The 18,224-nt window shown below is 38.6% G+C and overlaps 1 protein-coding gene across 4 annotated transcripts in view; it reads left to right on the top strand.

Moving 5' to 3' along the window:
- The window catches only part of SZT2 (SZT2 subunit of KICSTOR complex), a 523,775-nt gene that overhangs the window by 212,579 nt on the left and 292,972 nt on the right, over positions 1-18,224 (top strand). For all 4 annotated transcript variants that reach the window (XM_033916162.1, XM_033916160.1, XM_033916161.1 and 1 more), the window contains 3 exons: positions 7,790-8,045; positions 11,554-11,737; positions 16,685-16,777. In XM_033916162.1, coding sequence (XP_033772053.1) covers positions 7,790-8,045; positions 11,554-11,737; positions 16,685-16,777 — 533 coding nt within the window. The remainder of the gene's footprint in view (positions 1-7,789; positions 8,046-11,553; positions 11,738-16,684; positions 16,778-18,224) is intronic.

Below are 18,224 nucleotides of genomic sequence, written 5' to 3'. Positions count from 1 at the left end.
ACCCTTCATCAATTTTTCAACAAAATATATTATACAATATATTATAAACATAGCTTTTTAAATTTCACCCCAAATCCTCCCTCCCCCTTGAGTGTGCATACATAAATCTGAAAAAAAGAAAAGAAAAAAAAAAGAATCGATGCCTATTCATCACAATAATTTTCCAATGGCCCCCAAATATTTGCAAAGTTATTATAATTCCCTTTTTGCAACGCTATTAATCTTTCCATCTTAAAAATATGACATAACGAATTCCAACAGAATGTATAATTAAGATTATTGTAATTTTTCCAATTATTGGTAATATGCTGAAAGGCAACCCCTGTCATAATTAATAAAAGTTTATTATTATGTGACGATATTTGACTCTTCTTCCTCATAGCCATTCCAAATAAAACGGTATCATAGGAAAGCGCAACATGGTTTTCCAATAAAGAGTTTACTAGAGTCCAGATTGAATTCCAAAATAACTTGATATAGGGACAATAATAAAGTAGATGGTCCAGTGTCCCTGGTTCCAGATTACAGTGCCAGCATTTATTGGACTTAGAGCTATCTAATTTTTGTAAACGAACAGGGGTCCAAAACGCTCTATGCAAAAAAAAGAACCAAGTTTGCCTCATAGATGCTGACACTGTACATCTCATTCTCCAAGACCAAATTTGTGGCCATTGAGATGCAGAAACCTGATGCTTAATCTCAATGCTCCAAATGTCTCTAAGACCACATTTTGGTTTTTTATTCAAGTATCCAGATAATAATTTATACCACAATGCGGCTTTATGTCCTAGGAAATCCGCTTGAAAACAAAGGAACTCCAGACTATATTGATTGTTAAGATTTTTCCATTCAGAGAACCCCACCTGAATAGCCGGCTTCAGCTGCGACCATTTAAAACTTTGTGAATTATTAAGACCAAATCTATGTTGCAATTGTGAAAATTCAAGCAGTTTACCATCTGAAATAACATCATTCAGAGTTCGAATACCTGCAATAATCCAATTCTTCCAAATGACTTGATATCCGCCTATTTTAATCTTGGAGTTTATCCATAAGGATTGATTAGTTGATTTATTAATTGGAATAGGTGTTAAATTGCTAATATATCTCAATGTTTTCCAAGTATCCATTAAAATTTTGTTCTCCTTATATTTCCTAGGCATGTTAATACTTGGTACATGAACTAAATTCAAAGGAAACAAGAGGCGCCATTCTAAATACAACCAATCTGGTGCATTATCTATGAGTTCTGGGAGGATCCAATACATACCCTGATGTAAAATATAGGCTTGATGGTACCTATAAAAATTTGGAAAATTTACCCCGCCCTCCTCAATTGGCTTTTGCAAGGATACTAAAGCAATTCTAGGCATTTTACCAAGCCAAAGAAATTTCGTAAGAATACCATTAAGCTTTTTATAAAAGGACCCTTGAAAAAAAATTGGTATCATACTCATTTGATAACAAACCACAGGCAAAATCATCATTTTAATAGTTTGAACTCTCCCCCACCAAGAAATATGTAAAGGATTCCATTGCTCACATAACTCTGTAACTCTTATCAATAAAAATTTTTCATTTTCTTACACTGTGTCATCAATAGTATTTTTAATTTGAATACCTAAATATTTAAATCCATCCTCTTTCCATATGAATGGAAAAGAATCAAATAATCCTTTCAAACAATAGACATTTAAAGGTAAAATTTCTGATTTACTCCAATTAATTTTATAACCTGAAAATTTACCAAATGTATCAATCAATTCCAACAAACATGGAATGGTAGTCTCTGGATTTCTCAAATAAAGCAGAATATCATCTGCATATGCTGAGATCTTATATTCCATATCAGAATACGGAATACCCTGTATCCCCTTTGCTTGTTGAATAGCTAACAATAAGGGTTCTAATACAATATCAAATAGCAACGGAGATAAAGGACAACCTTGTCTAACTCCCCTCCGCAACTGAAAACTCTCAGATAACGTATTATTAATGTTTAATCTTGCAACAGGTAAACTATACAATGTTTTAATCATTTGTATAAATCCAGAACCTATACCAAACCAATCTAGAGCTTGATACAGAAAACTCCATTCAACCCTATCAAAAGCTTTCTCTGCATCTAAAGAAACAGCAAAAGCCAGATCAGCCAAATATTTGGATAAATTTAACATATGCAACGCTAATCTAGAGTTATTAGAGGAATGCCTTTTAGCTACAAAACCAGTTTGGTGCATATCAATAATATAAGGGAGAGCCTTTGATAATCGTAAAGCCAAAATCTTAGCCAAAAGTTTACCATCCACATTTATTAGAGAAATAGGCCTGTAGTTTGAAACCAAAGTGGGATCTCTATTTGGCTTGGGCAAAACAATTACTAATGATTCAGCCATAGTACCCTTAATATAACCATTACTAAGTTGTGACTGATATAAATTTAATAAATGAGGTGAAAGGACATTTTGGAATGATTTATAGAATTCTACCGTAAAACCATCTCCACCTGGAGCGGATCCAACTCAAAGAGATTTCAACGCTGTTTCTAATTCTTTTAGAGATATAGGCCCATCTAAACTCCGTTTTATATGCTCAGGAACCTTTGGTCCAATAATTAAATCTAAAAAATCTAATCCATCCTTTTCCCTCTCTATATAAGGCTCAGAAGAATACAGGCTTTATAAAAATTTAGAAACTGTTTTAATATTTGTCCAATTTGATTATTTATAATTCCTTTATCATCCTTTATTGCATTAATATTATTTCTTCTTTTCTTTGCTTTAAGGTAATTTGCCAATAATCTTCCCGCCTTATTAGAATTTCCATAATACATTGTTTGTTTGGTAAACAAATCTTTCCTTATCATTTTTGAAGCTAATTCATTATATTTACCTTTCGCTTTTAAAAGAGCTTGCAATGTGTCTTGTTCCCATTTATTTATCAATTTAGATTCTAATAATTTAATTTCTTTTTCTAAATCTAAAAATTGAGTTTTAAGTTGTTTTCTAATATAAGCAGAATATGAGATAATAAAATCTCTCATAGTAGCCTTAAAGGCATCCCATAAATTTTCCATGGATATATCCTCTGATAAATTGAATTGAAAAAATTCACTAATTTGTATTTTAAAATCCATCAAGAATTTGTCATCCATAAGCAATGTACTGTATTATCAAATCTCCATAGAGGCCTACTATTCTCTGGTTGATCTAATTGTAATTCAATCCATATTCCTGCACGATCAGATATAATAATTGGATCAATAGAAGCTTTAACCACATGTTGAACTTTATGAGTTGGAACAAAAATATAATCAATTCTAATATAAAATATAATCACACAGACTTCTAATAAATAAACTGAGTGCCCTTGGGATGGGTCCCAATGTGATGGGCTGGGTCAAGAACTAGTTGAGTAGAAGGCGACAAAGGGTAGTGATCAATGGAGATCGCTCTGAGGAAAGGGATGTTACAGTGGTGTGCCTTAAGGTTCTGTTCTTGGGCCTGTTCTTTTTAACATATTTATAAACGATATTGCTGAAGGGTTGTCAGGTAAGATTTGCCTCTTTGCAGATGATACCAAAATCTGCAGTAGAGTAGACACGCCGGATGGTGTGAATAACATGAAGAAAAACTTGGCAGCTAATATTTAATGCTAAGAAATGCAAGGGGGTGAAGAACTTATGTGCATGACGGAAGAGCGGAACTTGGGTGGGATTGTATGTGATGATCTTAAGGTGGCCAAACAGGTTGAAAAGGTGACAGTGAAAGCTAGAAGGATGCTAGGTTGCATAGGGAGAGGTATGGCCAGTAGGAAAAAGAAGGTATTGATGCCTCTATATAAGAGTCTGGTGAGACTTCATTTAGAATATTGTGTACAATTCTGGAGGCCACACCTTCAAAAAGATATAAAAGGATGGAGTCGGTCCAGAGGAAGGCTATTAAAATAGTGTGTGGTCTTCATCATAAGGCATTTGGGGACAGACTTAAAGATCTAAATCTGTATACTTTGGAGGAAAGGCGGGAGAGGGAGATATGATAGAGACGTTTAAATACCTACATAATATAAATGTGCATGAGTCGAGACTCTTTCATTTGAAAGGAAACTTTGCAACGAGAGGGCATAGGATGAAGTTAAAAGGTGATAGGCTCCAGAGTAACCTAAGGAAATACTTTTTTACAAAAAGGATGTTAGATGTGTGGAACAGTCTCCCAGAAGAGGCTGTAAGAACATAAGAAGTTGCCTCCACTGGGTCAGACCAGAGGTCCATCGCGCCCAGCGGTCTGCTCCTGCGGCGGCCCATCAGGTCTATGACCTATGAAGTGGTTCCTGACCATTTATATAACCTACCTCTGCTTCTATCTGTACCCCTCAATCCCCTTATCCTTTAGGAACCTATCTAAACCTTCCTTGAACCCCTGTACTGTGCTCTGGCCTATCACAACCTCCAGAAGCGCGTTCCATGTGTCCACCACCCTCTGGGTGAAAAAGAACTTCCTAGCATTTGTTCTAAACCTGTCCCCTTTCAATTTCTCCGAGTGACCCCTAGTACTTGTAGTTCCCCACAGTCTGAAGAATCTGTCCCTGTCTACCTTCTCTATCCCCTTCAGGATTTTGAAGGTTTCTATCATGTCTCCTCTAAGACTCTTCTTGAGGTTTGTTCTGCGGGAGGTCTTTTTTGGGCAGGAGGTGAGGAATTGGGACGCTAGGTAAGATGGTAGCATCCCGAATATCGCTTTGAAGCTGATGCAGGCAAACTTGAAAAGTATTCTGGATTCAACTGGTAACCATGGAGTGTTTGGAGATATGGAGAGATGTGTTCCCATTTCTTGAGTCTGAAGATGAGACGGACGGCAGTGTTTTGGATTAATCTTAGTTTGTGGAGGGACTTTTTGTATGCTCCCAAAAATATGATGTTGCAGTAGTCCAGAGTACTCAAGATGGAGGCTTGTACTAGTAGACGAAAGGATGATTCGTCGAAGAATTTTTTGATGGTGTGAAGTTTCCAAAGGGTAGAGATACATTTTTTGAACATTAGCTTAGTGTGTTTTTCTAGTGTTAGGTGTCTGTCAAGGGTAACCCCTAGTATTTTAATAGATTGATCAATTTCGTAGTCTTTGCCATTCACGTGAATCTTGTTGTCTTTTATCTGCTCGTTGGGAGAGGCTAGGAAAAATTTGGTTTTTTCTGTGTTCAGTTTGAGTTTATAGGCCTTCATCCAAAGTTCTATTTGGTTTGGGATATTGGATAGGTGAATGATGAAATTCGGCGAAATATCGGATAATGGAAGTACGACGGTGATATCGTCAGCGTAAATGTGGAAGGTGAGGTTTAAGCTCTGTAATAGGTGTCCCAATGAGATGAGGTAGATATTGAAGAGGGTCGGTGAGAGCGGGGAGCCTTGGGGGAGTCCGCAGTTGTTGTTCCAGCTGAAGGAGAGATTATCATCTTTGAGTACTTGATAAGACCTGAGTTCGAGAAATCCCCAGAACCAGGTAAGAGTGTTTCCTGAGATGCCTATTGCCTCCAAACAGTTCAGCATGATGAAGTGGTCAACTAGGTCAAAGGCGCTGCTTAGATCCAGTTGGAGGATCAAAACGTTGGAGCCTTGACTGAGAAGGGAGTATAGGAAGTTTAGCAGGGAAGCCATTATAGTTTCGGTGCTGAAGCCGGGTCTGAAACCAGATTGGTTGGTATGTAGTAAGTTGAATTTGTCTAAGTAGTTGTTTAGGTCAGCATTTACCAGGCCTTCCATTAATTTGGCAGCCAGAGGGATATTTGCAACGGGTCTGTAGTTTGATATGTTGTTGGTTGCTTATTTTTTGTTCTTTTTTATAGGGGTAATAATAATTTGGCCTAGGTCTTCTGGGAATTTCCCAATGGATAATTGTAGATTGATCCAGATTAGAAGGTTGGTTTTGAAGCTAATGGGGGCAGATTTCATCACGTTAGGGAGGCAGGAGTCTAATTTGCAGTAAGATTTTGTATATTTATTGTAGTACTTGATGAACGTTAGCCAGTCAGTTTCCTTGAAGTTGGTCCAGCTCATGTCAGCTTTAGAAGAGGAGTCAGGGTCCTGGAGGATGGTGTAGTTCTAGTGGGCGTCTTGTGTGTTTGGGAGGGCAAGTCTTGATTTAGATATTTTTGAGTTGAAGAAATCGGCCAGGTCGTGTGCTGTGATCGTGGAATCTTCTACTGGGTTTGTGTAGGGGTGGGTGTCAAATAGGTCATTGACTAGTTTGAATAGTTTGCTACTGTTTAAGGAGGTGTTGCCTATAATGTTGGCGTAGAAGGTTTTTTTTTCTTTTTAGAGATGGTGTTTTTGTAGTTAGCTAGCTTTTGGCGCCAGGCGTCTCTGGATTCTGGTGTACCTAACTTTGTCCACTTCCTTTCTAATCTTCTTAATTCTCTCTTTATCCCAAGGAGCTCTGAGTCAAACCAGCCCGATAGGTTTCTAGGTCTGAACCTTCTTTTCTTCAGTGGGGCCAGATAAGGACAGGTTGTTCACCCTCTCCAAGGTAGAGAGAACAAGAGGGCACTCTCTAAAGTTGAAAGGGGATAGATTCCGTACAAATGTAAGGAAGTTCTTCTTCACCCAGAGAGTGATAGAAAGCTGGAACGCTCTTCCAGAGGCTGTTTTAGGGGATTCAAGACAAAGTTAGACAAGTTCCTGCTGAACAAGAACGTGCGCTGGTAGGGCTAGTCTCAGTTAGGGTGCTGGTCTTAGACCAGAGGGACGCCGCGTGATGAGCCACTGGTCTGACCCAGCAGTGGCAATTCTTATGTTCTTATCTGTGTCTACCTGAGACACCACTGGTTTCAACTGCTCTTCTTGGTCTGGTCGTCCAGTATCCTTTTCTTCTTGAATCTTTATGACGTCTCCCTCACCCTGCCACTATGAAGTCATCTATTATTTTACAAAGTCCATACGTATAGTTTTTCCCTGTGTGGACAGGGTTTTTCTAATTCCACTTTATTTTCCATCCCTTGCCTCTGCCTACTCGTATCAGACAGTCTATCTGATTTTCTTGTGAGGCAACAAGTGTTTGTTTCCTTAGAGGTCAAAATCTCTCTCCATCCCAGATGTGAGAATATGCTACCTGCTTACCGTAACAGGTGTTATCCAGAGACAGCAGGCCGATATTCTCAAAACACGCCCACCTCCCCTAGTTGACTTCTTCACTTGGGACGACCTCACGAGCTGGCGCATGCATGGTGCGGGCAGTCTCAAAGCTTTGCTAAAAGCTTAAAGTGACAGTTCACTTTACCACTGTCTGTACCAGGCTCCGTGCATTTTTAGATGCATTTTAATCTTGCTTCAATATCAGCTGTTTTGTTTTCCCTTCTACCTTCTTTTCTTTTAAAATATTGTAGTTCTGCCCTCTTCTGACTGTTTCATTCATATATTAGTATCTTTGTAAACCGCCTTGTATTCTGATTTGGCGGTATATCAGATTTTAATAAAACTTGAAACATCACCCACATGTGAGAATATCTGCCTGCTGTCCCTGGATAACACCTGTTACGGTAAGTAACTGTGCTTTTATTTTAACTCATCAGTGAGTTACAATAAAGATCCATGTGAAGGTGTTTAAAATGACCTCCTTTTTCCACATTTATGGAAGGTATGCTTTAGGCTGTTGTAACCTAGCAAATGCCTGCCTATTTGTATTGTATTGAAAATTTGATTAATCAATTACCTGTTCCCTATCTCTTCATGGCCTGCTTTCTGTCCTAGAAGTCTTCTCCGGCCTTTCATTTTTGTTGCTCCCTTCTCTTCCTCTTTCAGCGCTATTTAAGAGCTTGCAGCAGTCTCAGAGTGTCTCCTCCCAGGACCTGCTTACAGCTATGGATTATTGCGAGGAGCAGCTGCAGGAAATAGATATCACTCCCTTCCTGCGGATGCTTTGCAACCACATTCGCACCTTCCGTGATAGCCAGACCTATGGCTCACAAACAAAAAATGCCAACTTCCACATCGGTTCGATGGAGAAAGGGGATGATGTCTATGGCAAGAAGAGCGGTTCTCTGCATTCTCAGTCAAGGTATGACAGTGCAATGGGTGCCAGAAGCAGATTTCGATATTGTTGTCACTGAAAACAATTATATACATGTATTTTCAGCCAGTTTTGTGAGTTAAAGTAGGCATTTACTTTTCTGATAGACTAGACTTGAAATAAGACATCTGCCTGTCACTGTCTCCTTGGCACCCTGTTACATCTTCATTGTAGCAGACACAAGATACACGCTAAAAAGAATTTCTAAAGATCAAAATAAAATCACTGCATGCAACTTTCCTCTTGTGCCCAACCTATCTCTCTCTTTTTTTTTTAAATTCTTTATTCATTTTTTCATCTTACAGCAAGTACACAATATTACATCATTTAAAACTTTTACACATCACTTGAATTTCTTTCTATTGTCATCGTAAATACATAAATTTATTCCCTCCCCACCCACCCTTCCCTCAAATATTTCAATCAAAAATATCATATAAATATTGTATTCTTATCTATTGATTAACCTTTAAATAGAACTTTATACCATCCCCCCTCCCCCCATGTATAAATATACTGTCTGTGGAAAATGATGTCTAATCATTACAATAATTTGCCAATGGCCCCCAGATCTTTTTAAAATTATTATAATTCCTTTTCTGCAAAGCAATTATTCTTTCCATTTTGTAAATGTGGCACAACGAATTCCACCAGAATGTATAGCTAAGATTATTGTAATTTTTCCAATTACTGGTAATATGTTGCATGGCGACTTCTGTCATAATCAATAGAAGTTTGTTATTGCTTGATGAAATTTGACTTTTTGTTCTCATTGACATACTGAACAGAATTGTATCATATGATAATGCTACATGGTTTTCTAATAAACAATTTGAGGCCAAATTAATTTCTAAAAGGCCATGATACAGGGACAATAAAATATTAAATGAACTAGGGTCCCTGCTTCCAGATTGCAATGCCAGCATCTATTAGACTTAAAGCTATCTAACATCTGTAAACGAACTGGGGTCCAAAATGCTCTATGTAACAAAAAGAACCAAGTTTGTCTCATAGATGTGGACACTATACATCTCATTCTCCAAGACCAAATTCGTGGCCATTGAGATGCAGAAATTTGATGCTTAATCTCAATGCTCCAAATGTCTTTAAGACTATTCTTTGGGTTTTTTATTCATAAATCCAGATATTCTCTGTGATACATTGGCAGCCTATGGTTTTGATGGTTTTTTTGTTTCAGCGGTGCGAGCATTGTATGCTCTTCCACAGGCTAGAATAGTGTTGAAAGATTTTGAAACGGACCAGTTTTCCATTTCTAGGGGGACGAGACAGGGTTGCCCCTTATCTCCGTTGTTGTTTGTGCTCCCCTTGGATCCCCTCATTCGGGATATCCATGCGATGCTGTCTATATAGGGGATCGACATTGGTGCTTCATCCTTTAAATTATCGGCCTTTGCGGATGATATATTAGTTCACTTAACGGATCCATTGCCCTCTTTGGCGGCTTTGTTGGATTTGATCAAAGAATATGGTGACTTTGCTGGGTTCCGCTTAAATTTGGATAAATCGGAGGCGTTAGCATCCTCCGCGGCGGTTCGGGCCCAATGGGGGAATGGGTTCCCACTGACTTGGGTGCAGGGACAGTTTGGGAGCCTGTTCCAGCAGGGGAGAGAATTACAAGAGGAGCAGCGCTGACGGTGCTCGGCACCAACTGCCACTTTCACTAGTGGCCAGACATAATGACATTAATAGAAAATATCTTTATATATGTACAGAGTTTTTTTCGGACCAGTGATGAAACGTGAAGCTTAGGGCACGTGGATAAGGCCCATTTTTTTACTCACTCTTATTATTTGGCTTCTGTGTTTACTGATCCTTGACTAAGTGTGAGTGTGGTTTTTCTATTAAATCAATATACAGTACGTTTCTTTCTTTGATTTTTCATATTTATACGACTGTACACACTTTTTAGTAGTTACAATATATCTCTTATGCTGTCACACATCACCCTCAAATCCAAATTTAAAGGCAGCAACTTATCTAGTAATGGTTCCATCCTAATTGCACATACATTTTTGTGGTTCCATTTAAATATGCATACATTGAACCCTGAAACAAGCAACTTGTCTCTTAGCCCTCTCCTTATAGGATATTTCCCTTAAGCTTCCTCTTTTCACTGTCCGACATAAGCATAAAAGACACCCTATTCTAATATTATAACCAATGTTTGTTTTCCTACTACAAAAACCAATTTTCCAAAAACTCTTGTTACATTTCTAGTCTTACTATTTTTGATTAATATATTGTAGGCTATGGGCTGGTTATCAATATCCCAGATGGTCAGAACCAAGTTTCATAATCATATAATACTCTTGTCAATTGTTGCTGTGGCCTATTAATAGCTAACTTCACGTGGCTTCTACATTGGACTGGTTTAGCAACATATCAGCAGGAAACATCTAAGTAACACTCCTTAGATGCTCTGCTCAATGCTGTTGGCCCTAATATCTGTAGCTAAGCATGTTTCAGTCTCATGTATTAATCTTCATAGTGACATAGTAAATGGTCCATCCAGTCTGCCCATTAGTTATTCCCATTAAAAATACATGATTAAATTAACTTGTCTCTTCTTTGATATTTCTGGGTCATAGACTGTAAAGTCCACCTGGTATTGTCCTAAGTTCCAAATGCTGAAGTTTCCATATAAGCTCACTCCAGCCTATCCAACCATCCTGTTTTTCAGGATATCTACCATAAAGTCTGGCCAGTAACATCCTCATGTTCCAAGTTAGTGGAGTTCCCATCAATGCCCTTTCAAGCCCAATCCTACACCAAATCATCACATATGGGACACAGACCGTGCAAGTCTGTCCAGTACCGGCCTTAGTTCTTTAAATTGCATTCTTCGTTTTCTAATTAGAATTCAATCACTGTTTTCCGCTCCTACTTCCCTTGGGAGGGCATTCCAGGCATCTACCACCCTCTCTGTGGTTAATTTTAGACCTTCCTTGCACAAACAGCTTCAAACTCTTGTTCTAGAAATTTCTCTCAGGTTCAGTGTTACTTATAACCCAGTTTTCCATTTTGACCCAATAACATAAAGTGTAAGTAAAATCTATATTCATGCTTTATTTTTCCACATTTTCCATGCCACTGTATTACCTTTCCCAAATCACTTTCTTTTTTATGCCAGTCTGTCTCTCATCTCCCAGGTCCATGTCCCAAATCACTTGGCATCCTGGAGTTATTACTCCAAACTTGCCACTCTCTCCTGTAAATGCACAGAGCAGTCAGAAATCCTTACCAACTTGATCTCCTATTGTCGTGTGAAGTTTTGAGGATATGTTGGGAGATGCATGAGAATTCTTCCCAGGATGTGGGGGTTTTTGGGGAAGGGATTCATGCATGCATAACTCTAGTAAATACAGAGAATTGGTTCTGGGTGGTTTTCTTGTTTTGACTAGAACCTGTATTATCTAAAACCTACTCAAAGCTGTCTGCAATCCTGTCTTAATTGTGTTTTATTTTTCTCTTGCAGTAGTGTGGAGATAGAGGACTACAGTAATTATGAAATTCATTCCTCGCCTTGCACTGTTCTACCCTCAGAAGCTAGCATCGAACCTAAGACTACAGGCAGCAGCTGTTGCAATGAGTTCCCCCTTAGTCTACTGGAATCTGGCCAACCCTGTGGCATATACCCAGACCTACATCGGATCATCCAGGTCTGTCGCTTCCCCCCCTCCATGTTTTCTATTTCCCTGACTCTATTCCTTCCTTTCTTCAGCTGCCACCTTCCTTCTATTTCTACCTCTGTTTCCCTGCCTCCCCTTTCACCTCCCTCTGTCCTTGCTGTGACCACTTTTTCTGGTTTTCCTGCTTCCCTCTCCCCCACCCCCACCATCTGATTGTTTTTCTCTTCCTTCTTCCTTGTCTTTTGTTTCCCCTTTGCTTCTGTTTCATAGAAGAAAAAGCCCAAATTAGCTGATCCTGGGCTGTAATTAAGAAAAACATTGCTGGGTAAGAACAGAATCCTCTCTGCCACAGTTGTCAGTCCAGCTCACAGGTACCTGAAGGATCCTCAAAATAGTTCTGCTGCTATCTCTCTCGCTCTTTCTTTTTTTTCTTCTTTTTTATTTTATTTATCAAATTTTCATCATTATCATTTTTACAGATAATAATAAAGAAAGGAAAAGTTACAGATAAATAAAATATTTCAAGTATTATTCACTATCTCCTCTAGTCCACATAATAGGAGAATATATCCTGATATTAACTAAGCAATGCATTCAAATATAATCTTGATCAAAAAATCAAATATTTATGGTGCATCATAAATCTGAACTCCAAACTATTATTAATTCAGATGGCTGCCTTACAAGTTTCATGAAGTTGTAAAAATTGTTCCAGTTGAATAGAGTTCCAGTATACATATTCACTTTCTTTAAATTTCACTAGACATTTGCATGGAAACTTTAGATAAAATGTGGCTCCCAAAGCCAACACCCTTGATTTCAAAGCTAAAAAAGCTTTTCTTCTCAATTGTGTAGCTTGGGCCACATCTGGAAAAATCAATACATTATCTCCACAAAATTTAAGAAGCTTATTCTGAAAATAAGCTTTCATAATTAAAGATTTATCTTACTCTCTTGCACAAGTTATCAATAGGGTAGATCTAGTTTGAATTGTATCCTGTGAGTCTTCCAGGAAACCAGTTAGATCAAACTCTATCTGTTCCAACTGATCTACACCCAAGTCTGCAGGACTTTTCTTTTTTTGTGGAATATAGTATAGATTTGTTATGGGCAATTTCTCTACGTCGGCCAGCCCCAATACTTCCTTTTTTCTTTAATAAATATTTTTATTAATTATACAGAACATCAGTGGCGTAACATGCTAATGACCCCTCTGATTCCTATGCCACTGCCTTGATCTTGTCCTCTACTCCAGCTGCTCAATTGCTAATTTATTTACCTCATGTCTTCCCCCTCTCTGACTATCAACTCATAACCTTTACAACTCATCACCATCGCCGATTTGTAACCTAAGACTTCTACGCCCGACCTCTTGTTTCCCAAGATCTCTTTTGCCTCCCCCCTATTCCCTACTTCTTCACGTATGGCCCCTTTATATTGTACCTGTTTCCTGCTTACCCATATAAATTGTATCTTTAATCGCTGATTGTACCTATATTCGTTGATTGTCCAGCCCTTCTTTGTTGTAAACTGCCTCGAACTACTACGGCTTTGGCGATATATAAGAAATAAATTATTATTATTATTATCATAAGAACATAAGAATAGCCATGCTGGGGCAGACCAAAAGTCCTTCAAGCCCAGTAGCCTATTTTCAACAGTGGCCAAGCAGATGGGTGATATCATCCTCAGAGCCTGGTACAGACAGTGCTAACGTGTACTGTTACTTTAAGCTTTAGAAAGCTGCCCACACCATGCACGTGCAAGGGTCTTCCCGCCCGATGCTGACTCGTGAGGTCGTAAGTTTTTTTATTTTTTGCAGTCAAGTTTGCCTTCCTACTTCATTTCTTTCCCCCTTTCCTTATTATCTTTTTATTAGTTGTTTTTTCTTTTAAAACCTTTTTTTCTTTATCATCCCTCCAGACCAGCACAGATGGATGGGTTTATGCTCCTCTGCCAGCAGGTGGAGACTGAGAACACATTGACGTTTGGCAGTAGTACTATCTATCAACTTTAGAGTGATACCTTTAATAGAAATTGGAAAGATAAATTTATAACTATCTTTCCAGGGGAAAAACATAATATTTGATTTATTAATGTTAAGGACTAATCTGTTGGTGTCAAGCCATTGATGAATCTGCTCAAGTTTCTCATTAATTGCTGATGTTTCAGAAGAACTATTGGGATCCAGCGGGTGTAAAAGCTGGATATCATCCGCATAAGCAAATATGGTAAATCCAATGGATTGATAAAGAGTCATGAGAGGTGCGAGAAAAATATTAAACAAAAGAGGGAAAAGAATGGATCCCTACGGAATACCATATGATGCTGAGAAACTTTCAGAAGTTGTATTGTTTAAAGACACAGTTGAACGATTTTCAAAATAAGATTTAAACCAAAGAAGGACCTGGTCCGTAATACCTATGTATTGAAGTCTATCTATTAAAAGATTGTGGTCAATTGTGTCAAATGCTGATAAAAGATCGATTGAAATCAGAAGAACAGATGTATGATGATCCAAGTAGTAAAGTATGGAGGTAGACATGCCAATCAGTGATGTTCAGTAGAGTGATATTGTCTAAAACCTGTTTGATTTGGATGCATTTGGAATCTAGGACAATACCAGACTTTACAGTTTACGGCCCAGAAGTATCAAAGAAGAGACAAGTTATATTTTAAATGAGTATCACTAATGGGCAGACTGAATGGACCGTTCAGGTCTTTATCTGCCGTCATTTACTATGTTACTATGACCAGCTTTTATAAGGGTACCATCAGAATGGGTTTTAACACTCAGGGGTTTTTTTTGGGGGGGGACCTAGTTAGGGTGTCTCCTTCTGACAGTGCAGGCTGTGTCTCCTTATAGCACTGTTTCTCGTCATTCCGGTTTATGTTTATTAACCTGGTTCAATTATGTTTAATTGTTGCTGCTTTGCATTTCTTAACACGTGCAGATTAGACTAATTGGTCAGGAAGTATCCCCGTACCTCTCTTTCTCTCTTCTTTTTGTTCTCTTCAGATGTTCCTGGCTGCTTTATGACTAACTGATCTAGGAGGGGCCAGTATTTATGTTTATTTAAGATTTGATATACCGCTCCTGCATTTTACTGACCTAAGCGGTTTACAATGTATCAAACTAAAATGAAATTAGATACTTGAGAAAAACTACCCTATCTGTCCCATAGGCTCACAATCTAGCTAAAGTACCTGATTAAAATAAAATTATGTAATACATTTCTAAGATCAAAAATCAAAGAAATAGAAAATAGTGCTGAGGTGAGAGGGGTGGAGCTTAAGTCTCTGGAATTTGAGGCTTCCTATAAAGTCCTGGCGAGTAGATGGAATTAACCCACTAGTCCTGAAATAAAGTGTAGATTTACAAGAAAGAAGATTAGCAAAGGTAGTCACCTAATCTTTCATTACCTTTGGAACTAATTTGAGCCACCCTACGCTCAAGTAGGAACAGCATGTATAAGCGATTTCTCTAGGACCAGTAAGAAGATGAAGCTTCACTCACACAGACCAAAAGAATCCCTTTTTTCCCCCAAGACTCCCACTTTTCTCAGAAATTGAGGTTTGCCCCCTAGAGAAAAGCAAAAAACCTCATACTTGTAAAGCAAGAGACCTGCCGCAGACAGTGGGAATGGATGGTGGAGAATACATTCCACATATAATAAAATTGTTCTTCAAAAGTGTTTCATTTTTGGGCAAGACCAAAACACATGGGCCTTTTGGGAGGATTTCTGACAAATAGGGGAGGCTGTATATCCTGATAGGTGGAGCTGACTTTGTGTAAAATAAGCTTGGTGAAGAACCCGATATTGACACTCAGGAAATATTTTTAAAGCTCATCCTGGGGTCCCTCAAAGCCACTTATTACATAAAGCTCTGTTTTTCTTAAAATTTGCTGCTATTTTTGCTTAATGAAGCAAATTTCTTGGTATTTTAGACATTACATTACATTACATTGTGCTTTTTGACTGCGTAACCACAAGTTCAATGCAGTTTACAAAAGACTATTAACAATAGCATAGTACAAAATGAGTTAATTAATCAGATACTTGGAAAAAAAACAGTATTTTTCTTTTTTTAAATAAACCTTCAATATCTGCCCTTTATTGTGGAAAACAACAGAAATGTAACATACTTTGCTAGTATACTTTGGTGAGTTATCTACTAGTGGTGTTCAGACACTCAAGCATTCAATATCTTCTTCAGATAGGATAAAGCCTGCAATACAGTTAAATTCCTTGCAAGAAGGCCTCAGAAAGTAACTTAAATTTATATTATTTTCCACAATAAAGTGCAGTCTACAGGATACACCAGCTGAGACAAACATCTATTTTAAACTTTAAGTAACAGCTTGCCATTAATGTTAAGCCAAGCAAATTATTCTCTTTTGTTGTAACCTTCAAGTGTTTTTCTATCTTTCAGCTTTATCTTCTATATATCTATCTCCGTTTCTTTTTCATTTTCTTAAAGTATCCCCTTAATCCTGCGTAATACTATTATTCTCATCACCAGCACACTTTTTCTTTGCTTTGCTTCCATTTACCTCTATCCACAAATTAATAAAGTTGTTTTGCAATGCTTTGGATTATCATGCTATATTTTGGAGGACGTATGGGTAGGTTGATATATGTATGGAGGGATTAGTGTCTGAATGGAATGGTTGAAGGTTTGATGGTACAACAGAGAACAAAAGGGGCCTTGACCTTGCTAAACCGACTGGAGATGCTGGAGATTTTCACTTTTTTTCAGGACCTACAGGACTAGATATATTTGTACGTAGGGAAAGAGCTATGCTAGGCTTTTTTTGCATTTGGGACTGGCAGTGACTAGTGGAAATAGATTCACACACAGTCATGTCTGAAACAGTAAGATGCAAGCAGAAGTGATGAAAGAATTCAAGAACAGTTGACTTCTGCTTCAGTCTTTCTCTTTCATTACTGCTCTCCACATTTCTTTCTGTTCTAGGATAAATTTCTGGAAATTGGGAGTATACATTTCAAGACTGTGCCCTCCAATCCACATTATTTTTTCTATTGCCCTCCATCCTGGAAGAAAGAGGTAAGTTTGACATTATTTGCTAATGGATTATTTAATATGTCATTCTCCATACCCAAGGGTAAGACATATTTGAATGGTGCAGAAAAAAATTGTGTCCATTCCACAAAAATCAGATGTGTTGAAGAAAAATGTTTTCTAGAAGGATCCCCTTGGGATGTTGTTCATATCCTTTTACTTCATTTAATAACTAGATACTTTATGAGACTGAGGATATTCTTAAGTGTTTGCATACTATCATATCTTTGTAAGTCTTGAGCCTATCACAAGACTTGTGCAGGTCTTGACTAAAATCAAAACCTGTTTGAACTGTCTCTAATAAACATAACAGAAAGGTTTCTATGTCATGTTTGCCATGAAACCCAGAATGATTTTTATATAAAATCTGTTTTTCATTTATAAAATCAATAAATTGGTGATGAGTACATTTTTCTATCACTTAGATCAGAAATGGTAAATTCTTGTACAATTCCCCTTTATTCCGGGACCAGTGGGTTTTATGCATCCTTAGCTGCCAGCCACTGTAGGAAGCCTTAGATGATTGAAGTCATAACTCTTCCCTCTTCTAGCATATCCTGGAGTATGCCCCTTGGATACCAGTCTTGCTTTCTACAAGCCAGCATCCTGTGTGGTGAGGGGGATGATTAGGTGCCCCTTCCCCTCACCTTGCTGGACTCCTGGCAGAAGATTTTTAAAGTTGTTCACAAGAGTCTTTCAATTATGAGTGTCTATGTGCATAAGGATCTTGGACTCTGGAAGCTCGAGCAAGCTTGGCCTGGTGGCTTCTCCCGCAATCACTCGCAGGGGCGTACCGCTACACATTGCCTCCTGCATCGTAGCCTTCGGGGCTGGGGATCCCACTGCAATCATTGTCTTGTTCAGGGGTGTTGGACTCCCTCAAGGAGGAAATAGTGAATCATCTGGTTGGAACTCAAAGCTATTCGGCTGGCTCTGGTGCAATTGCAGAAGACTCTGGAGGGCCAAGCAGTCGGGGGTCTTCTCTGACAATGTGACGGCAGTAGCCTGTCAGTTGCCAGGGAGGGACCTAGAGCACTCCTTTGGCTCAGGAAGTACTAGCACTGATGGCAGCACTTGTGGTGTGGGTCAACAATATTCAAGCAGACTTCCTCAGCAGACAAACTCTGGATCCGGGTGAGTGGGCCCTGTCTGCAGTGGTGTTCGGAACCATAGTGCAATGCTCATGTCAGCTCCTCTTCGACCTCATGACCAAGGCAAGAAACAAGAAAGCAGATCGCTTCTTCAGTTGAAGATCCGAGCCCGGAAGCGAGGGGCTCGACACTTTGGTACAGCCTTGGCCTCCAGAGATTTTCCTGTATGTCTTTCCTCCTTGACTATGATCGGTCGGGTCATTCGGCCGATTAAGTCCCATTTGGGCCGCATCATTCTGGTGGCTGCAGATTGGCCTCGCAGACCACTGTACACAGATCTG

This window comes from Geotrypetes seraphini, chromosome 12, assembly GCF_902459505.1.
Source record: "Geotrypetes seraphini chromosome 12, aGeoSer1.1, whole genome shotgun sequence".
In the NCBI taxonomy this organism is placed as follows: domain Eukaryota; kingdom Metazoa; phylum Chordata; class Amphibia; order Gymnophiona; family Dermophiidae; genus Geotrypetes; species Geotrypetes seraphini.
This window is presented reverse-complemented; position numbering and strand designations above follow the sequence as displayed.